At 47.5% G+C, this 23,909-nt stretch overlaps 1 protein-coding gene across 3 annotated transcripts in view; it reads left to right on the forward strand.

Moving 5' to 3' along the window:
* LOC140111314 (calmodulin-binding transcription activator 2-like) overlaps positions 1-23,909 on the forward strand; it is a 60,891-nt gene that overhangs the window by 25,364 nt on the left and 11,618 nt on the right. For 2 of the 3 annotated variants that reach the window (XM_072132345.1, XM_072132346.1), the window contains exons 5-11: positions 15,699-15,880; positions 15,961-16,039; positions 20,701-20,977; positions 21,058-21,338; positions 21,472-21,656; positions 21,736-21,891; positions 21,994-22,213. In XM_072132345.1, coding sequence (XP_071988446.1) covers positions 15,699-15,880; positions 15,961-16,039; positions 20,701-20,977; positions 21,058-21,338; positions 21,472-21,656; positions 21,736-21,891; positions 21,994-22,213 — 1,380 coding nt within the window. The remainder of the gene's footprint in view (positions 1-15,698; positions 15,881-15,960; positions 16,040-20,700; positions 20,978-21,057; positions 21,339-21,471; positions 21,657-21,735; positions 21,892-21,993; positions 22,214-23,909) is intronic. The other variant, XM_072132347.1, reaches the window with a different exon arrangement.

Raw genomic sequence — 23,909 nt, forward strand, 5'->3', positions numbered from 1 at the left:
GTGTATACTCCTCCCCTCACCTGTGTGTATGCCTGTCTGTGTATATACTCCTCACCTGTGTGTATACCTGTCTGTGTATATACTCCTCTCCTCACCTGTGTGTATACCTGTCTGTGTGTATACTCCTCTCCTCACCTGTGTGTATACCTGTCTGTGTATATACTCCTCACCTGTGTGTATACCTGTCTGTGTATATACTCCTCTCCTCACCTGTGTGTATACCTGTCTGTGTATATACTCCTCCCCTCACCTGTGTGTATACCTGTCTGTGTATATACTCCTCTCCTCACCTGTGTGTATACCTGTCTGTGTATATACTCCTCACCTGTGTGTATACCTGTCTGTGTATATACTCCTCTCCTCACCTGTGTGTATACCTGTCTGTGTATATACCCCTCCCCTCACCTGTGTGTATACCTGTCTGTGTATATACTCCTCTCCTCACCTGTGTGTATACCTGTCTGTATATACACCTCCCCTCACCTGTGGTGTGTATACCTGTCTGTGTATATACTCCTCTCCTCACCTGTGTGTATTCCTGTCTGTGTATATACTCCTCTCCTCACCTGTGTGTATACCTGTCTGTGTATATACACCTCTCCTCACCTGTGTGTATACCTGTCTGTGTATATACTCCTCTCCTCACCTGTGTGTATACCTGTCTGTGTATATACTCCTCTCCTCACCTATGTGTATACCTGTCTGTGTATATACTCCTCTCCTCACCTGTGTGTATACCGGTCTGTGTATATACTCCTCTCCTCACCTGTGTGTATACCTGTCTGTATATACACCTCCCCTCACCTGTGGTGTGTATACCTGTCTGTGTATATACTCCTCTCCTCACCTGTGTGTATACCTGTCTGTGTATATACTCCTCTCCTCACCTGTGTGTATACCTGTCTGTGTATATACTCCTCTCCTCACCTGTGTGTATACCTGTCTGTGTATATACTCCTCTCCTCACCTGTGTGTATACCTGTCTGTGTATATACTCCTCCCCTCACCTGTGTGTATACCTGTCTGTGTATATACTCCTCCCCTCACCTGTGTGTATACCTGTCTGTGTATATACTCCTCTCCTCACCTGTGTGTATACCTGTCTGTGTATATACTCCTCCCCTCACCTGTGTGTATACCTGTCTGTGTATATACTCCTCCCCTCGTCTGTGTATATACTCCTCTCCTCACCTGTGTGTATACCTGTCTGTGTCTATACTCCTCCCCTCACCTGTGTGTATACCTGTCTGTGTATATACTCCTCTCCTCACCTGTGTGTATACCTGTCTGTGTATATACTCCTCTCCTCACCTGTGTGTATACCGGTCTGTGTATATACTCCTCACCTGTGTGTATACCTGTCTGTATATACACCTCCCCTCACCTGTGTGTATACCTGTCTGTGTATATACTCCTCACCTGTGTGTATACCTGTCTGTGTATATACTCCTCACCTGTGTGTATACCTGTCTGTGTATATACTCCTCACCTGTGTGTATACCTGTCTGTGTATATACTCCTCCCCTCACCTGTGTGTATACCTGTCTGTGTATATACTCCTCTCCTCACCTGTGTGTATACCTGTCTGTGTATATACCCCTCCCCTCACCTGTGTGTATACCTGTCTGTGTATATACTCCTCTCCTCACCTGTGTGTATACCTGTCTGTATATACACCTCCCCTCACCTGTGGTGTGTATACCTGTCTGTGTATATACTCCTCTCCTCACCTGTGTGTATTCCTGTCTGTGTATATACTCCTCTCCTCACCTGTGTGTATACCTGTCTGTGTATATACACCTCTCCTCACCTGTGTGTATACCTGTCTGTGTATATACTCCTCTCCTCACCTGTGTGTATACCTGTCTGTGTATATACTCCTCTCCTCACCTATGTGTATACCTGTCTGTGTATATACTCCTCTCCTCACCTGTGTGTATACCGGTCTGTGTATATACTCCTCTCCTCACCTGTGTGTATACCTGTCTGTATATACACCTCCCCTCACCTGTGGTGTGTATACCTGTCTGTGTATATACTCCTCTCCTCACCTGTGTGTATACCTGTCTGTGTATATACTCCTCTCCTCACCTGTGTGTATACCTGTCTGTGTATATACTCCTCCCCTCACCTGTGTGTATACCTGTCTGTGTATATACTCCTCTCCTCACCTGTGTGTATACCTGTCTGTGTCTATACTCCTCCCCTCACCTGTGTGTATACCTGTCTGTGTATATACTCCTCTCCTCACCTGTGTGTATACCTGTCTGTGTATATACTCCTCTCCTCACCTGTGTGTATACCGGTCTGTGTATATACTCCTCACCTGTGTGTATACCTGTCTGTATATACACCTCCCCTCACCTGTGTGTATACCTGTCTGTGTATATACTCCTCACCTGTGTGAATACCTGTCTGTGTATATACTCCTCTCCTCACCTGTGTGTATACCTGTCTGTGTATATACTCCTCACCTGTGTGTATACCTGTCTGTGTATATACTCCTCTCCTCACCTGTGTGTATACCTGTATGTGTATATACTCCTCACCTGTGTGTATACCTGTCTGTGTATATACTCCTCCCCTCACCTGTGTATATACCTGTCTGTGTATATACTCCTCCCCTCACCTGTGTGTATACCTGTCTGTGTGTATACTCCTCTCCTCACCTGTGTGTATACCTGTCTGTGTATATACTCCTCTCCTGACCTGTGTGTATACCTGTCTGTGTATATACTCCTCTCCTCACCTGTGTGTATACCTGTCTGAGTATATACTCCTCACCTGTGTGTATACCTGTCTGTGTATATACTCCTCTCCTCACCTGTGTGTATACCTGTCTGTGTATATACTTTTCCCCTCACCTGTGTGTATACCTGTCTGTGTATATACTCCTCTCCTCACCTGTGTGTATACCTGTCTGTGTATGTACTCCTCCCCTCACCTGTGTGTATACCTGTCTGTGTATATACCCCTCCCCTCACCTGTGTGTATACCTGTCTGTGTATATACTCCTCACCTGTGTGTATACCTGTCTGTGTATATACTCCTCACCTGTGTGTATACCTGTCTGTGTATATACTCCTCTCCTCACCTGTGTGTATACCTGTCTGTGTATATACTCCTCTCCTCACCTGTGTGTATGCCTGTCTGTGTATATACTCCTCCCCTCACCTGTGTGTATACCTGTCTGTATATACTCCTCCCCTCACCTGTGTGTATACCTGTCTGTGTATATACTCCTCCCCTCACCTGTGTGTATACCTGTCTGTATATACACCTCCCCTCACCTGTGGTGTGTATACCTGTCTGTGTATATACTCCTCTCCTCACCTGTGTGTATTCCTGTCTGTGTATATACTCCTCTCCTCACCTGTGTGTATACCTGTCTGTGTATATACACCTCTCCTCACCTGTGTGTATACCTGTCTGTGTATATACTCCTCTCCTCACCTGTGTGTATACCTGTCTGTGTATATACTCCTCTCCTCACCTATGTGTATACCTGTCTGTGTATATACTCCTCTCCTCACCTGTGTGTATACCGGTCTGTGTATATACTCCTCTCCTCACCTGTGTGTATACCTGTCTGTATATACACCTCCCCTCACCTGTGGTGTGTATACCTGTCTGTGTATATACTCCTCTCCTCACCTGTGTGTATACCTGTCTGTGTATATACTCCTCTCCTCACCTGTGTGTATACCTGTCTGTGTATATACTCCTCTCCTCACCTGTGTGTATACCTGTCTGTGTATATACTCCTCCCCTCACCTGTGTGTATACCTGTCTGTGTATATACTCCTCTCCTCACCTGTGTGTATACCTGTCTGTGTCTATACTCCTCCCCTCACCTGTGTGTATACCTGTCTGTGTATATACTCCTCTCCTCACCTGTGTGTATACCTGTCTGTGTATATACTCCTCTCCTCACCTGTGTGTATACCGGTCTGTGTATATACTCCTCACCTGTGTGTATACCTGTCTGTATATACACCTCCCCTCACCTGTGTGTATACCTGTCTGTGTATATACTCCTCACCTGTGTGAATACCTGTCTGTGTATATACTCCTCTCCTCACCTGTGTGTATACCTGTCTGTGTATATACTCCTCACCTGTGTGTATACCTGTCTGTGTATATACTCCTCTCCTCACCTGTGTGTATACCTGTCTGTGTATATACTCCTCTCCTGACCTGTGTGTATACCTGTCTGTGTATATACTCCTCTCCTCACCTGTGTGTATACCTGTCTGAGTATATACTCCTCACCTGTGTGTATACCTGTCTGTGTATATACTCCTCTCCTCACCTGTGTGTATACCTGTCTGTGTATATACTTTTCCCCTCACCTGTGTGTATACCTGTCTGTGTATATACTCCTCTCCTCACCTGTGTGTATACCTGTCTGTGTATGTACTCCTCCCCTCACCTGTGTGTATACCTGTCTGTGTATATACTCCTCTCCTCACCTGTGTGTATGCCTGTCTGTGTATATACTCCTCCCCTCACCTGTGTGTATACCTGTCTGTATATACTCCTCCCCTCACCTGTGTGTATACCTGTCTGTGTATATACTCCTCCCCTCACCTGTGTGTATACCTGTCTGTGTATATACTCCTCACCTGTGTGTATACCTGTCTGTGTATATACTCCTCTCCTCACCTGTGTGTATACCTGTCTGTGTATATACTCCTCACCTGTGTGTATACCTGTCTGTGTATATACTCCTCACCTGTGTGTATACCTGTCTGTGTATATACTCCTCCCCTCACCTGTGTGTATACCTGTCTGTGTATATACTCCTCCCCTCACCTGTGTGTATACCTGTCTGTGTATATACTCCTCACCTGTGTGTATACCTGTCTGTGTATATACTCCTCACCTGTGTGTATACCTGTATGTGTATATACTCCTCTCCTCACCTGTGTGTATACCTGTCTGTGTATATACTCCTCCTCTCACCTGTGTGTATACCTGTCTGTGTATATACTCCTCCCCTCACCTGTGTGTATACCTGTCTGTGTGTATACTCCTCTCCTCACCTGTGTGTATACCTGTCTGTGTATATACTCCTCTCCTGTGTGTATACCTGTCTGTGTATATACTCCTCACCTGTGTGTATACCTGTCTGTGTATATACTCCTCTCCTCACCTGTGTGTATACCTGTCTGTGTATATACTCCTCCTCTTACCTGTGTGTATACCTGTCTGTGTATATACTCCTCTCCTCACCTGTGTGTATACCTGTCTGTGTATATACACCTCTCCTCACCTGTGTGTATACCTGTCTGTGTATATACTCCTCCTCTTACCTGTGTGTATACCTGTCTGTGTATATACTCCTCTCCTCACCTGTGTGTATACCTGTCTGTGTATATACTCCTCTCCTCACCTGTGTGTATACCTGTATGTGTATATACTCCTCTCCTCACCTGTGTGTATACCTGTCTGTGTATATACTCCTCCCCTCACCTGTGTGTATACCTGTATGTGTATATACTCCTCTCCTCACCTGTGTGTATACCTGTGTGTGTATATACTCCTCTTACCTGTGTGTATACCTGTCTGTGTATATACACCTCTCCTCACCTGTGTGTATACCTGTCTGTGTATATACTCCTCTCCTCACCTGTGTGAATACCTGTCTGTGTATAAACTCCTACCCTCACCTGTGTGTATACCGTCTGTGTATATACTCCTCCCCTCACCTGTGTGTATACCTGTCTGTGTATATACTCCTCTCCTCACCTGTGTGTATACCTGTCTGTGTATATACTCCTCCCCTCACCTGTGTGTATACCGGTCTGTGTGTATACTCCTCTCCTCACCTGTGTGTATACCTGTCTGTGTATATACTCCTCTCCTGTGTGTATACCTGTCTGTGTATATACTCCTCACCTGTGTGTATACCTGTCTGTGTATATACTCCTCTCCTCACCTGTGTGTATACCTGTCTGTGTATATACTCCTCCTCTTACCTGTGTGTATACCTGTCTGTGTATATACTCCTCCTCTTACCTGTGTGTATACCTGTCTGTGTATATACTCCTCTCCTCACCTGTGTGTATACCTGTCTGTGTATATACTCCTCCCCTCACCTGTGTGTATACCTGTCTGTGTATATACTCCTCTCCTCACCTGTGTGTATACCTGTCTGTGTATATACACCTCTCCTCACCTGTGTGTATACCTGTCTGTGTATATACTCCTCCCCTCACCTGTGTGTATACCTGTCTGTGTATATACTCCTCCCCTCACCTGTGTGTATACCTGTCTGTGTATATACTCCTCCCCTCACCTATGTGTATTCCTGTCTGTGTATATACTCCTCCCCTCACCTGTGTGTATACCTGTCTGTGTATATACTCCTCTCCTCACCTGTGTGTATACCTGTCTGTGTATATACTCCTCCTCTTACCTGTGTGTATACCTGTCTGTGTATATACTCCTCCCCTCACCTGTGTGTATACCTGTCTGTGTATATACTCCTCCTCTTACCTGTGTGTATACCTGTCTGTGTATATACTCCTCTCCTCACCTGTGTGTATACCTGTCTGTGTATATACTCCTCCTCTTACCTGTGTGTATACCTGTCTGTGTATATACACCTCTCCTCACCTGTGTGTATACCTGTCTGTGTATATACTCCTCTCCTCACCTGTGTGTATACCTGTCTGTGTATATACTCCTCAACTGTGTGTATACCTGTCTGTGTATATACTCCTCCCCTCACCTGTGTGTATACCTGTCTGTGTATATACCCCTCCCCTCACCTGTGTGTATACCTGTCTGTGTATATACTCCTCTCCTCACCTGTGTGTATACCTGTCTGTGTATATACTCCTCTCCTCACCTGTGTGTATACCTGTCTGTGTATATACTCCTCTCCTCACCTGTGTGTATACCTGTCTGTGTATATACTCCTCCCCTCACCTGTGTGTATACCTGTCTGTGTATATACTCCTCCCCTCACCTGTGTGTATACCTGTCTGTGTATATACTCCTCACCTCACCTGTGTGTATACCTGTCTGTGTATATACTCCTCTCCTCACCTGTGTGTATACCTGTCTGTGTATATACTCCTCTCCTCACCTGTGTGTATACCTGTCTGTGTATGTACTCCTCTCCTCACCTGTGTGTATACCTGTCTGTGTATATACTCCTCACCTGTGTGTATACCTGTCTGTGTATATACTCCTCTCCTCACCTGTGTGTATACCTGTCTGTGTATATACTCCTCTCCTCACCTGTGTGTATACCTGTCTGTGTATATACTCCTCCCCTCACCTGTGTGTATACCTGTCTGTGTATATACTCCTCCCCTCACCTGTGTGTATACCTGTCTGTGTATATACTCCTCACCTGTGTGTATACCTGTCTGTGTATATACTCCTCACCTGTGTGTATACCTGTCTGTGTATATACTCCTCTCCTCACCTGTGTGTATACCTGTCTGTGTATATACTCCTCTCCTCACCTGTGTGTATACCTGTCTGTGTATATACTCCTCCCCTTACCTGTGTGTATACCTGTCTGTGTATATACTCCTCCCCTCACCTGTGTGTATACCTGTCTGTGTATATACTCCTCACCTGTGTGTATGCCTGTCTGTGTATATACTCCTCACCTGTGTGTATACCTGTCTGTGTATATACTCCTCTCCTCACCTGTGTGTATACCTGTCTGTGTATATACTCCTCTCCTCACCTGTGTGTATACCTGTCTGTGTATATACTCCTCCCCTCACCTGTGTGTATACCTGTCTGTGTATATACTCCTCCCCTCACCTGTGTGTATACCTGTCTGTGTATATACTCCTCACCTGTGTGTATACCTGTCTGTGTATATACTCCTCTCCTCACCTGTGTGTATACCTGTCTGTGTATATACTCCTCCCCTCACCTGTGTGTATACCTGTCTGTGTATATACTCCTCACCTGTGTGTATACCTGTCTGTGTATATACTCCTCTCCTCACCTGTGTGAATACCTGTCTGTGTATAAACTCCTACCCTCACCTGTGTGTATACCGTCTGTGTATATACTCCTCTCCTCACCTGTGTGTATACCTGTCTGTGTATATACTCCTCACCTGTGTGTATACCTGTCTGTGTATATACTCCTCCCCTCACCTGTGTGTATACCTGTCTGTGTATATACTCCTCTCCTCACCTGTGTGTATACCTGTCTGTGTATATACTCCTCCCCTCACCTGTGTGTATACCGGTCTGTGTGTATACTCCTCTCCTCACCTGTGTGTATACCTGTCTGTGTATATACTCCTCTCCTGTGTGTATACCTGTCTGTGTATATACTCCTCACCTGTGTGTATACCTGTCTGTGTATATACTCCTCTCCTCACCTGTGTGTATACCTGTCTGTGTATATACTCCTCCTCTTACCTGTGTGTATACCTGTCTGTGTATATACTCCTCCTCTTACCTGTGTGTATACCTGTCTGTGTATATACTCCTCTCCTCACCTGTGTGTATACCTGTCTGTGTATATACTCCTCCCCTCACCTGTGTGTATACCTGTCTGTGTATATACTCCTCTCCTCACCTGTGTGTATACCTGTCTGTGTATATACACCTCTCCTCACCTGTGTGTATACCTGTCTGTGTATATACTCCTCCCCTCACCTGTGTGTATACCTGTCTGTGTATATACTCCTCCCCTCACCTGTGTGTATACCTGTCTGTGTATATACTCCTCCCCTCACCTATGTGTATTCCTGTCTGTGTATATACTCCTCCCCTCACCTGTGTGTATACCTGTCTGTGTATATACTCCTCTCCTCACCTGTGTGTATACCTGTCTGTGTATATACTCCTCCTCTTACCTGTGTGTATACCTGTCTGTGTATATACTCCTCCCCTCACCTGTGTGTATACCTGTCTGTGTATATACTCCTCCTCTTACCTGTGTGTATACCTGTCTGTGTATATACTCCTCTCCTCACCTGTGTGTATACCTGTCTGTGTATATACTCCTCCTCTTACCTGTGTGTATACCTGTCTGTGTATATACACCTCTCCTCACCTGTGTGTATACCTGTCTGTGTATATACTCCTCTCCTCACCTGTGTGTATACCTGTCTGTGTATATACTCCTCAACTGTGTGTATACCTGTCTGTGTATATACTCCTCCCCTCACCTGTGTGTATACCTGTCTGTGTATATACCCCTCCCCTCACCTGTGTGTATACCTGTCTGTGTATATACTCCTCTCCTCACCTGTGTGTATACCTGTCTGTGTATATACTCCTCTCCTCACCTGTGTGTATACCTGTCTGTGTATATACTCCTCTCCTCACCTGTGTGTATACCTGTCTGTGTATATACTCCTCCCCTCACCTGTGTGTATACCTGTCTGTGTATATACTCCTCCCCTCACCTGTGTGTATACCTGTCTGTGTATATACTCCTCACCTCACCTGTGTGTATACCTGTCTGTGTATATACTCCTCTCCTCACCTGTGTGTATACCTGTCTGTGTATATACTCCTCTCCTCACCTGTGTGTATACCTGTCTGTGTATGTACTCCTCTCCTCACCTGTGTGTATACCTGTCTGTGTATATACTCCTCACCTGTGTGTATACCTGTCTGTGTATATACTCCTCTCCTCACCTGTGTGTATACCTGTCTGTGTATATACTCCTCTCCTCACCTGTGTGTATACCTGTCTGTGTATATACTCCTCCCCTCACCTGTGTGTATACCTGTCTGTGTATATACTCCTCCCCTCACCTGTGTGTATACCTGTCTGTGTATATACTCCTCACCTGTGTGTATACCTGTCTGTGTATATACTCCTCACCTGTGTGTATACCTGTCTGTGTATATACTCCTCTCCTCACCTGTGTGTATACCTGTCTGTGTATATACTCCTCTCCTCACCTGTGTGTATACCTGTCTGTGTATATACTCCTCCCCTTACCTGTGTGTATACCTGTCTGTGTATATACTCCTCCCCTCACCTGTGTGTATACCTGTCTGTGTATATACTCCTCACCTGTGTGTATGCCTGTCTGTGTATATACTCCTCACCTGTGTGTATACCTGTCTGTGTATATACTCCTCTCCTCACCTGTGTGTATACCTGTCTGTGTATATACTCCTCTCCTCACCTGTGTGTATACCTGTCTGTGTATATACTCCTCCCCTCACCTGTGTGTATACCTGTCTGTGTATATACTCCTCCCCTCACCTGTGTGTATACCTGTCTGTGTATATACTCCTCACCTGTGTGTATACCTGTCTGTGTATATACTCCTCCCCTCACCTGTGTGTATACCTGTCTGTTTATATACTCCTCCCCTCACCTGTGTGTATACCTGTCTGTGTATATACTCCTCACCTGTGTGTATGCCTGTCTGTGTATATACTCCTCACCTGTGTGTATACCTGTCTGTGTATATACTCCTCTCCTCACCTGTGTGTATACCTGTCTGTGTATATACTCCTCTCCTCACCTGTGTGTATACCTGTCTGTGTATATACTCCTCCCCTCACCTGTGTGTATACCTGTCTGTGTGTATACTCCTCCCCTCACCTGTGTGTATACCTGTCTGTGTGTATACTCCTCCCCTCACCTGTGTGTATACCTGTCTGTGTATGTACTCCTCTCCTCACCTGTGTGTATGCCTGTCTGTGTATATACTCCTCTCCTCACCTGTGTGTATACCTGTCTGTGTATATACTCCTCTCCTCACCTGTGTGTATACCTGTATGTGTATATACTCCTCTCCTCACCTGTGTGTATACCTGTCTGTGTATATACTCCTCCCCTCACCTGTGTGTATACCGGTCTGTGTATATACTCCTCACCTGTGTGTATACCTGTCTGTGTATATACACCTCTCCTCACCTGTGTGTATACCTGTCTGTGTATATACTCCTCCCCTCACCTGTGTGTATACCTGTCTGTGTATGTACTCCTCTCCTCACCTGTGTGTATGCCTGTCTGTGTATATACTCCTCACCTCACCTGTGTGTATGCCTGTCTGTGTATATACTCCTCTCCTCACCTGTGTGTATGCCTGTCTGTGTATATACTCCTTCCCCCCCCCCCCTCTCTCCTCTTAGTTGCCGTCTCTGGGGTCTCTCCATGTTGTGGAAGTTGAATAGACGTCACATGAGATTTACTAAGAGGATTATTTGCTTCTTATGTTACAGACAATATTTTCCAGCAGCAGCAGCGCGTCTCTTCCCTGCCGGGGGGGGGGGGGGGGTTATGTATCTCCTCCACGAGGTCCACACCACCTCCTACCTCCTGGGAAGAGCAGTCCTCAACTCTGTCACTAGATCCACCAGACCCGGTCTCTTCTCTATGATGTCACTAGATCCATCAGACTCGGTCTCTTCTCTATGATGACACTAGATCCATCAGACTCGGTCTCTTCTCTATGATGTCACTAGATCCATCAGACTCGGACTCTTCTCTATGATGTCACTAGATCCATCAGACTCGGTCTCTTCTCTATGATGACACTAGATCCATCAGACTGGGTCTCTTCTCTATGATGACACTAGATCCATCAGACTCGGTCTCTTCTCTATGATGACACTAGATCCATCAGACTGGGTCTCTTCTCTATGATGACACTAGATCCATCAGACTCGGTCTCTTCTCTATGATGACACTAGATCCATCAGACTGGGTCTCTTCTCTATGATGACACTAGATCCATCAGACCCGGTCTCTTCTCTATGATGTCACTAGATCCATCAGACTCGGTCTCTTCTCTATGATGTCACTAGATCCATCAGACTCGGTCTCTTCTCTATGATGACACTAGATCCATCAGACTGGGTCTCTTCTCTATGATGACACTAGATCCATCAGACTCGGTCTCTTCTCTATGATGACACTAGATCCATCAGACTGGGTCTCTTCTCTATGATGACACTAGATCCATCAGACTCGGTCTCTTCTCTATGATGACACTAGATCCATCAGACTCTGTCTCTTCTCTATGATGTCACTAGATCCATCAGACTCTGTCTCTTCTCTATGATGTCACTAGATCCATCAGACTCTGTCTCTTCTCTATGATGTCACTAGATCCATCAGACTCGGTCTCTTCTCTATGATGACACTAGATCCATCAGACTCGGTCTCTTCTCTATGATGACACTAGATCCATCAGACTCGGTCTCTTCTCTATGATGACACTAGATCCATCAGACTGGGTCTCTTCTCTATGATGACACTAGATCCATCAGACTCGGTCTCTTCTCTATGATGACACTAGATCCATCAGACTCGGTCTCTTCTCTATGATGTCACTAGATCCATCAGACTCGGTCTCTTCTCTATGATGTCACTAGATCCATCAGACTCGGACTCTTCTCTATGATGTCACTAGATCCATCAGACTCGGTCTCTTCTCTATGATGACACTAGATCCATCAGACTCGGTCTCTTCTCTATGATGACACTAGATCCATCAGACTGGGTCTCTTCTCTATGATGACACTAGATCCATCAGACTCGGTCTCTTCTCTATGATGACACTAGATCCATCAGACTCGGTCTCTTCTCTATGATGTCACTAGATCCATCAGACTCGGTCTCTTCTCTATGATGACACTAGATCCATCAGACTCGGTCTCTTCTCTATGATGTCACTAGATCCACCAGACTCGGTCTCTTCTCTATGATGACACTAGATCCATCAGACTCGGTCTCTTCTCTATGATGACACTAGATCCATCAGACTCGGTCTCTTCTCTATGATGACACTAGATCCATCAGACTCGGTCTCTTCTCTATGATGTCACTAGATCCATCAGACTCGGTCTCTTCTCTATGATGTCACTAGATCCATCAGACTCGGTCTCTTCTCTATGATGACACTAGATCCATCAGACTCGGTCTCTTCTCTATGATGTCACTAGATCCATCAGACTTGGTCTCTTCTCTATGATGACACTAGATCCATCAGACTCGGTCTGTTCTCTATGATGACACTAGATCCATCAGACTCGGTCTCTTCTCTATGATGTCACTAGATCCATCAGACTCGGTCTCTTCTCTATGATGACACTAGATCCATCAGACTCGGTCTCTTCTCTATGATGACACTAGATCCATCAGACTCGGTCTCTTCTCTATGATGACACTAGATCCATCAGACTCGGTCTCTTCTCTATGATGTCACTAGATCCATCAGACTCGGTCTCTTCTCTATGATGTCACTAGATCCATCAGACTCGGTCTCTTCTCTATGATGACACTAGATCCATCAGACTCGGTCTCTTCTCTATGATGTCACTAGATCCATCAGACTCGGTCTCTTCTCTATGATGTCACTAGATCCATCAGACTCGGTCTCTTCTCTATGATGTCACTAGATCCATCAGACTCGGTCTCTTCTCTATGATGTCACTAGATCCATCAGACTCGGTCTCTTCTCTATGATGTCACTAGATCCATCAGACTCGGTCTCTTCTCTATGATGACACTAGATCCATCAGACTCGGTCTCTTCTTCTCTATGATGACACTAGATCCACCAGACTCGGTCTCTTCTCTATGATGACACTAGATCCATCAGACTCGGTCTCTTCTCTATGATGACACTAGATCCATCAGACTCGGTCTCTTCTCTATGATGACACTAGATCCATCAGACTCGGTCTCTTCTCTATGATGACACTAGATCCATCAGACTCGGTCTCTTCTCTATGATTACACTAGATCCATCAGACTCGGTCTCTTCTCTATGATGACACTAGATCCATCAGACTCGGTCTCTTCTCTATGATGTCACTAGATCCATCAGACTCGGACTCTTCTCTATGATGTCACTAGATCCATCAGACTCGGTCTCTTCTCTATGATGTCACTAGATCCATCAGACTCGGTCTCTTCTCTATGATGTCACTAGATCCATCAGACTCGGTCTCTTCTCTATGATGTCACTAGATCCATCAGACTAGATCTTTTCTATATGATGTCACTAGATCCATCAGACTCGGTCTCTTCTCTATGATGTCACTAGATCCATCAGACTCGGTCTCTTCTCTATGATGTCACTAGATCCATCAGACTCGGTCTCTTCTCTATGATGTCACTAGATCCATCAGACTCGGTCTCTTCTCTATGATGACACTAGATCCATCAGACTCGGTCTCTTCTCTATGATGACACTAGATCCATCAGACTCGGTCTCTTCTCTATGATGTCACTAGATCCATCAGACTAGATCTTTTCTATATGATGTCACTAGATCCATCAGACTCGGTCTCTTCTCTATGATGACACTAGATCCACCAGACTCGGTCTCTTCTCTATGATGACACTAGATCCATCAGACTCGGTCTCTTCTCTATGATGACACTAGATCCATCAGACTCGGTCTCTTCTCTCTGATGTCACTAGATCCATCAGACTCGGTCTCTTCTCTATGATGACACTAGATCCATCAGACTCGGTCTCTTCTCTATGATGACACTAGATCCATCAGACTCGGTCTCTTCTCTCTGATGACACTAGATCCATCAGACTCGGTCTCTTCTCTCTGATGTCACTAGATCCATCAGATGCGGTCTCTTCTCTATGATGACACTAGATCCATCAGACTCGGTCTCTTCTCTATGATGACACTAGATCCATCAGACTCGGTCTCTTCTCTATGATGTCACTAGATCCATCAGACTCGGTCTCTTCTCTATGATGTCACTAGATCCATCAGACTCGGTCTCTTCTCTATGATGACACTAGATCCATCAGACTCGGTCTCTTCTCTATGATGACACTAGATCCATCAGACTCGGTCTCTTCTCTATGATGTCACTAGATCCATCAGACTCGGTCTCTTCTCTATGATGACACTAGATCCATCAGACTCGGTCTCTTCTCTCTGATGACACTAGATCCATCAGACTCGGTCTCTTCTCTCTGATGTCACTAGATCCATCAGATGCGGTCTCTTCTCTATGATGACACTAGATCCATCAGACTCGGTCTCTTCTCTATGATGTCACTAGATCCATCAGACTCGGTCTCTTCTCTCTGATGTCACTAGATCCATCAGACTCGGTCTCTTCTCTATGATGACACTAGATCCATCAGACTCGGTCTCTTCTCTATGATGACACTAGATCCATCAGACTCGGTCTCTTCTCTATGATGTCACTAGATCCATCAGACTCGGTCTCTTCTCTATGATGTCACTAGATCCATCAGACTCGGTCTCTTCTCTATGATGACACTAGATCCATCAGACTCGGTCTCTTCTCTATGATGACACTAGATCCATCAGACTTGGTCTCTTCTCTATGATGTCACTAGATCCATCAGACTCGGTCTCTTCTCTATGATGTCACTAGATCCATCAGACTCGGTCTCTTCTCTATGATGACACTAGATCCATCAGACTCGGTCTCTTCTCTATGATGTCACTAGATCCATTAGACTCGGTCTCTTCTCTATGATGTCACTAGATCCATTAGACTCGGTCTCTTCTCTATGATGTCACTAGATCCATCAGACTCGGTCTCTTCTCTATGATGTCACTAGATCCATCAGACCCAGTCTCTTCTAGATGATGTCTCGTTGTCTCTTCTAGACACTAGATGATGTCTCGTTGATGACACCAGATCCCTTCCCCATGTTACTTGCTCTCTGCAGTTGGTGAATCTGTGATTAGGAGGCTCCTAGAGTGTGACCTTTCTTTGGTTTTAGGTGGCAGCAGTGGATACCTTTGAGGCTCGCCTGGTTGCTATATGTGAGAAGATGATGGCACAGACGTGCTGGGTGACCTCAGACCTTCTGGCACATGAGATGAGTTTCCGGGGGATGACGCTGTTGCACTTGGCCGCTGCCCAGGGTTATGCCCGTCTTATAGAAACCCTGATACAGTGGAGGTGAGTAAGGGCAGGAGATAACCTTCTAGTCAGTTCCAGGGAAATGAGAAACATTGAATTTAATAAAGTTTCCTCTGCAGGAGCATCCACTCGCAAAGCTTAGCCGTGGAGTTGGAGGTGGACCCTCTGAATGTCGATCACTTTTCCTGCACCCCCCTGGTGAGTCTGAAGATGATGTTATCTGTTTATAACCTTTGACCCATGTTACATCTCCTGACATGTGTGCATCCTCCTCCACACATAGTACATCTCCTGATCATGTGTCCATCATCCTCCTCCACACATAGTACATCTCCTGATCATGTGTCCATCCTCCTCCTCCACACATAGTACATCTCCTGACATGTGTCCATCCTCCTCCACACATAGTACATCTCCTGATCATGTGTCCATCATCCTCCTCCACACATAGTACATCTCCTGATCATGTGTCCATCATCCTCCTCCACACATAGTACATCTCCTGATCATGTGTCCATCATCCTCCTCCACACATAGTACATCTCCTGATCATGTGTCCATCCTCCTCCACACATAGTACATCTCCTGATCATGTGTCCATCCTCCTCCACACATAGTACATCTCCTGATCATGTGTCCATCATCCTCCTCCACACATAGCACATCTCCTGATCATGTGTCCATCATCCTCCTCCACACATAGCACATCTCCTGATCATGTGTCCATCATCCTCCTCCACACATAGCACATCTCCTGATCATGTGTCCATCATACTCCTCCGCACATAGTACATCTCCTGATCATGTGTCCATCATACTCCTCCACACATAGTACATCTCCTGATCATGTGTCCATCATCCTCCTCCACACATAGTACATCTCCTGATCATGTGTCCATCCTCCTCCTCCACACATAGTACATCTCCTGATCATGTGTCCATCATCCTCCTCCGCACATAGTACATCTCCTGATCATGTGTCCATCCTCCTCCTCCACACATAGTACATCTCCTGATCATGTGTCCATCCTCCTCCTCCACACATAGTACATCTCCTGATCATGTGTCCATCCTCCTCCTCCACACATAGTACATCTCCTGATCATGTGTCCATCATATTCCTCCACACATAGTACATCTCCTGATCATCCTCCTCCACACATAGTACATCTCCTGATCATGTGTCCATCATATTCCTCCACACATAGTACATCTCCTGATCATCCTCCTCCACACATAGTACATCTCCTGATCATGTGTCCATCCTCCTCCACACATAGCACATCTCCTGATCATGTGTCCATCCTCCTCCACACATAGTACATCTCCTGATCATGTGTCCATCCTCCTCCACACATAGTACATCTCCTGATCATGTGTCCATCCTCCTCCACACATAGTACATCTCCTGATCATGTGTCCATCCTCCTCCACACATAGTACATCTCCTGATCATGTGTCCATCCTCCTCCACACATAGTACATCTCCTGATCATGTGTCCATCCTCCTCCTCCACACATAGTACATCTCCTGATCATGTGTCCATCCTCCTCCTCCACACAAAGTACATCTCCTGATCATGTGTCCATCCTCCTCCTCCACACATAGTACATCTCCTGATCATCCTCCTCCACACATAGTACATCTCCTGATCATGTGTCCATCCTCCTCCACACATAGTACATCTCCTGATCATGTGTCCATCCTCCTCCACACATAGTACATCTCCTGATCATGTGTTTATCATCCTCCTCCACACATAGTACATCTCCTGATCATGTGTCCATCATCCTCCTCCACACATAGTACATCTCCTGATCATGTGTCCATCCTCCTCCTCCACACATAGTACATCTCCTGATCATGTGTCCATCCTCCTCCTCCACACATAGTACATCTCCTGATCATGTGTCCATCCTCCTCCTCCACACATAGTACATCTCCTGATCATGTGTCCATCCTCCTCCTCCACACATAGTACATCTCCTGATCATGTGTCCATCCTCCTCCTCCACACATAGTACATCTCCTGATCATGTGTCCATCATCCTCCTCCACACATAGTACATCTCCTGATCATGTGTCCATCATCCTCCTCCACACATAGTACATCTCCTGATCATGTGTCCATCATCCTCCTCCACACATAGTACATCTCCTGATCATGTGTCCATCATCCTCCTCCACACATAGTACATCTCCTGATCATGTGTCCATCATCCTCCTCCACACATAGTACATCTCCTGATCATGTGTCCATCCTCCTCCACACATAGTACATCTCCTGATCATGTGTCCATCCTCCTCCACACATAGTACATCTCCTGATCATGTGTCCATCATACTCCTCCACACATAGTACATCTCCTGATCATGTGTCCATACTCCTCCACACATAGTACATCTCCTGATCATGTGTCCATCCTCCTCCACACATAGTACATCTCCTGATCATGTGTCCATCATCCTCCTCCACACATAGTACATCTCCTGATCATGTGTCCATCATCCTCCTCCACACATAGTACATCTCCTGATCATGTGTCCATCATCCTCCTCCACACATAGTACATCTCCTGATCATGTGTCCATCATCCTCCTCCACACATAGTACATCTCCTGATCATGTGTCCATCCTCCTCCACACATAGTACATCTCCTGATCATGTGTCCATCCTCCTCCACACATAGTACATCTCCTGATCATGTGTCCATCATACTCCTCCACACATAGTACATCTCCTGATCATGTGTCCATCATACTCCTCCACACATAGTACATCTCCTGATCATGTGTCCATCCTCCTCCTCCACACATAGTACATCTCCTGATCATGTGTCCATTCTCCTCCACACATAGTACATCTCCTGATCATGTGTCCATCATCCTCCTCCACACATAGTACATCTCCTGATCATGTGTCCATCATCCTCCTCCACACATAGTACATCTCCTGATCATGTGTCCATCCTCCTCCTCCACACATAGTACATCTCATTATCATGTGTCCATCATACTCCTCCACACATAGTACATCTCCTGATCATGTGTCCATCATACTCCTCCTCCACACATAGTACATCTCCTGATCATGTGTCCATCATACTCCTCCTCCACACATAGTACATCTCATTATCATGTGTCCATCATACTCCTCCACACATAGTACATCTCCTGATCATGTGTCCATCCTCCTCCTCCACACATAGTACATCTCCTGATCATGTGTCCATCATCCTCCTCCACACATAGTACATCTCATTATCATGTGTCCATCCTCCTCCTCCACACATAGTACATCTCCTGATCATGTGTCCATCATCCTCCTCCACACATAGTACATCTCCTGATCATGTGTCCATCATCCTCCTCCACACATAGTACATCTCCTGATCATGTGTCCATCATCCTCCTCCACACATAGTACATCTCCTGATCATGTGTCCATCATCCTCCTCCGCACATAGTACATCTCCTGATCATGTGTCCATCATCCTCCTCCGCACATAGTACATCTCCTGATCATGTGTCCATCATCCTCCTCCACACATAGTACATCTCCTGATCTTGTTTCCATCCTCCTCCTCCACACATAGTACATCTCCTGATCATGTGTCCATCATCCTCCTCCACACATAGTACATCTCCTGATCATGTTTCCATCATCCTCCTCCACACATAGTACATCTCCTGATCATGTGTCCATCATACTCCTCCACACATAGTACATCTCCTGATCATGTGTCCATCATACTCCTCCTCCACACATAGTACATCTCCTGATCATGTGTCCATCCTCCTCCTCCACACATAGTACATCTCATTATCATGTGTCCATCCTCCTCCTCCACACATAGTACATCTCCTGATCATGTGTCCATCATCCTCCTCCACACATAGTACATCTCCTGATCATGTGTCCATCATCCTCCTCCACACATAGTACATCTCCTGATCATGTGTCCATCATCCTCCTCCACACATAGTACATCTCCTGATCATGTGTCCATCATCCTCCTCCACACATAGTACATCTCCTGATCATGTGTCCATCCTCCTCCACACATAGTACATCTCCTGATCATGTGTCCATCATCCTCCTCCACACATAGTACATCTCATTATCATGTGTCCATCCTCCTCCTCCACACATAGTACATCTCCTGATCATGTGTCCATCATCCTCCTCCACACATAGTACATCTCCTGATCATGTGTCCATCATACTCCTCCACACATAGTACATCTCCTGATCATGTGTCCATCATCCTCCTCCACACATAGTACATCTCCTGATCATGTGTCCATCATCCTCCTCCACACATAGTACATCTCCTGATCATGTGTCCATCCTCCTCCTCCACACATAGTACATCTCCTGATCATGTGTCCATCATCCTCCTCCACACATAGTACATCTCCTGATCATGTGTCCATCATCCTCCTCCACACATAGTACATCTCCTGATCATGTGTCCATCATCCTCCTCCACACATAGTACATCTCCTGATCATGTGTCCATCATCCTCCTCCGCACATAGTACATCTCCTGATCATGTGTCCATCATCCTCCTCCACACATAGTACATCTCCTGATCATGTGTCCATCATCCTCCTCCACACATAGTACATCTCCTGATCTTGTTTCCATCCTCCTCCTCCACACATAGTACATCTCCTGATCATGTGTCCATCATCCTCCTCCACACATAGTACATCTCCTGATCATGTTTCCATCCTCTTCCCTCCTCCGCACATAGTACATCTCCTGATCATCCTCCTCCACACATAGTATTATACCAGTAATAGCCCTGTAATGCCGGGCCCTCCTTTCACCCATGTTGTTGTGGTCCTAGATGTGGGCGTGCGCCTTGGGACACACTGAGGCGGCCACACTCCTATTCCGCTGGGACTGCCGGGCGCTCTCTATTCCGGACTCTCTGGGTCGGCTTCCTCTGGGTGTCGCTAGGTCGCGAGGGCACGTGAAGCTGGCGTCCACCCTAGAAGAGCTTCAGCGGCAGGAGATGGCGCAGGGCAGCCTGACAGATTTACAGCAGTCCAGCTGGCATTCACTCATGGGGAGCCAGGAGATGAGTCGGGGTCTGTCGCCTCTCTCCACCAGTGCGGACACCGGTAATGTCACCCTCCTGGGACCTTAGATGTGGACTTGGCAGGCGCTATGTCCTGGAGCTGACACGCTCTCCATTTTGCAGGTCTCAGCAGCCTTCCCTCGCCCTCAGAAGTATCAGACGGATCCGTCTCGGTTACCTCCGCGTATTCCAGTAGCTCTGCCCTCCGCGGCTCTCCTGACTGCAGTCCAGAGAGTAGTCAGGACACCCCGGTCGGGACCTCCCCCAATTCTAGGATACTGGGAGCCGCCTCCTGGGAGCTGGATGACCCGGCAGAACAAGTCCCATTCCTGGGCTCTCCTGTAGTGGATGATGCTGACCTCCTCCAGTACCAGGAGGACACGGAGAACCACGACTACCTGCAGGTAACGTGCCCTTGCCCTCCGCTCACTGCCGCTGCTCCTTCCTTCCGTCTTTCTCTCTGACCTCTCTGTGCACCTTCTTCTCTCTTGCGCTTCCTCACATCCTTCCTGTCGCCCTCCTTCTGCTCTGTCCCAGGTTGATATGGTTACCCTCGCAGAACAGATCATAGAAGCCACCCCAGACCGCATCAAGCAGGACGACTTCACGGCGTCCGACTCTGTGCCACTCCGAGAGAGATCCGGAAATCTCAGCAAGACCATGGCGTGGCTAGCCAGCTACCTGGACACTGCCGACCAGATGCCGGGGCTGCCCCCACATGGGTGAGTAGAGCCTGCACAGGGCTGTGCGTGTGCATCATGTAGCAGGGTCAAGCTCACACATAGACACTTGTACACACAGTGAGGGGATGCGCGCTGCTCGCGCCTTGGCTCGCTTCGCACAGATGAGCCCCGGAGAAGATGGCAGTAACCTGGCATCAGAGATTGGAGGTTATGGGCAGCGCATCAAGCGAGTGAACAGGAGATCTGTAGAGGGGCTACGTGTCAAGGTGACGAGGTACGAGACGTGTGCTGCATGCTCATGAATATTGTGGTCTCATGCTCCTGAATATGGTGGTCTCAATCGTCTTCTGTTTTTACCTTGATGCTTGTTGTGCAGGTCTGAGGCACCGTCGTCTCCCACTACTCCACCTCCTCTTGGAGAGATCTCCTTTGAAAGGTTTGATCCTCCTGGAGCCGCCCGATGGTCGGAGTTCCTCAGTGCCTCGAGTAGTGGACGCATGGAAAGTGAATTTGCTCTCTTGACTCTCTCTGACCATGAGCAGCGTGAACTGTACGAGGCAGCCCGCGTCATCCAGACGGCCTTCCGCAAATACAAGGTGAGGGGTCTCAGCAGGTAGAGCGCTCCCCGGAGTGCCCCCTGCAGGTGTACAAGACATTCCCCAGTCATATCTGTAGGTAGAGCGCTCCCCGGAGTGCCCCCTGCAGATGTACAGGACATCCCTCAGGCATAGCTGCAGGTAGAGCGCTCCCCAGAGTGCCCCCTGCAGATGTACAGGACATCCCCCAGTCATATCTGTAGGTAGAGCGCTCCCCGGAGTGCCCCCTGCAGATGTACAGGACATCCCCCAGTCATAGCTGCAGGTAGAGCGCTCCCCAGAGTGCCCCCTGCAGATGTACAGGACATCCCCCAGTCATATCTGTAGGTAGAGCGCTCCCCAGAGTGCCCCCTGCAAATGTACAAGACATCCCCCAGTCCAAGCTGCAGGTAGAGCGCTCCCAGGAGTGCCCCCAGCAGATGTACAAGACATCCCCCAGTCATATCTGTAGGTAGAGCGCTCCCCAGAGTGCCCCCTGCAGATGTACAAGACATCCCCCAGTCATAGCTGCAGGTAGAGCGCTCCCAGGAGTGCCCCCTGCAGATGTACAAGACATCCCCCAGTCATATCTGTAGGTAGAGCGCTCCCCGAAGTGCCCCCTGCAGATGTACAAGACATCCCCCAGTCATAGCTGCAGGTAGAGTGCTCCCCAGAGTGCCCCCTGCAGATGTACAAGACATCCCCCAGTCATATCTGTAGGTAGAGCGCTCCCTGGAGTGTCTCCTGCAGATGTACAAGACATCCCCCAGTCATAGCTGCAGGTAGAGCGCTCCCGGGAGTGCCCCCTGCAGATTACAAGACATTCCCCAGTCATATCTGTAGGTAGAGCGCTCCCCGGAGTGCCCCCATCAGATGTACAAGACATGCCCCTGGCATAGCTGCAGGTAGATCGCTCCCTGGAGTGCCCCCTACAGATGTACAAGACATCCCCCAGTCATAGCTGCAGGTAGAGCGCTCCCTGGAGGGCCCCCTACAGATGTACAAGACATCCCCCAGTCATAGCTGCAGGTAGAGCGCTCCCCGGAGTGCCCCCTGCAGATGAACAAGACATTCCCCAGTCATATCTGTAGGTAGAGCGCTCCCCGGACTGCCCCCTGCAGATGTACAGGACATCCCCCAGGTATAGCTGCAGGTAGAGCGCTCCCCAGAGTGCCCCCTGCAGATGTACAAGACATCCGCCAGTCATAGCTGCAGGTAGAGCGCTCCCCGGAGTGCCCCCTGCAGATGTACAGGACATCCCCCAGTCATATCTGTAGGTAGAGCGCTCCCCGGAGTGCCCCCATCAGATGTACAAGACATGCCCCAGTCATAGCTGCAGGTAGAGTGCTCCCTGGAGTGCCCCCTGCAGATGTACAAGACATCCGCCAGTCATAGCTGCAGGTAGAGCGCTCCCCGGAGTGCCCCCTGCAGATGTACAAGACATCCCCCAGTCATAGCTGCAGGTAGAGCGCTCCCCGGAGTGCCCCCTGCAGATGCACAAGACATTCCCCAGTCATATCTGTAGGTAGAGCACTCCCCGGTGTGCCCCCATCAGATGTACAAGACATGCCCCAGTCATAGCTGCAGGTAGATCGCTCCCTGGAGTGCCCCCTACAGATGTATAAGACATCCCCCAGTCATAGCTGCAGGTAGAGCGCTCCCTGGAGTGCCCCCTACAGATGTACAAGACATCCCCCAGTCATAGCTGCAGGTAGAG

This window comes from Engystomops pustulosus, unplaced genomic scaffold, assembly GCF_040894005.1.
Source record: "Engystomops pustulosus unplaced genomic scaffold, aEngPut4.maternal MAT_SCAFFOLD_414, whole genome shotgun sequence".
In the NCBI taxonomy this organism is placed as follows: Eukaryota; Metazoa; Chordata; class Amphibia; order Anura; family Leptodactylidae; genus Engystomops; species Engystomops pustulosus.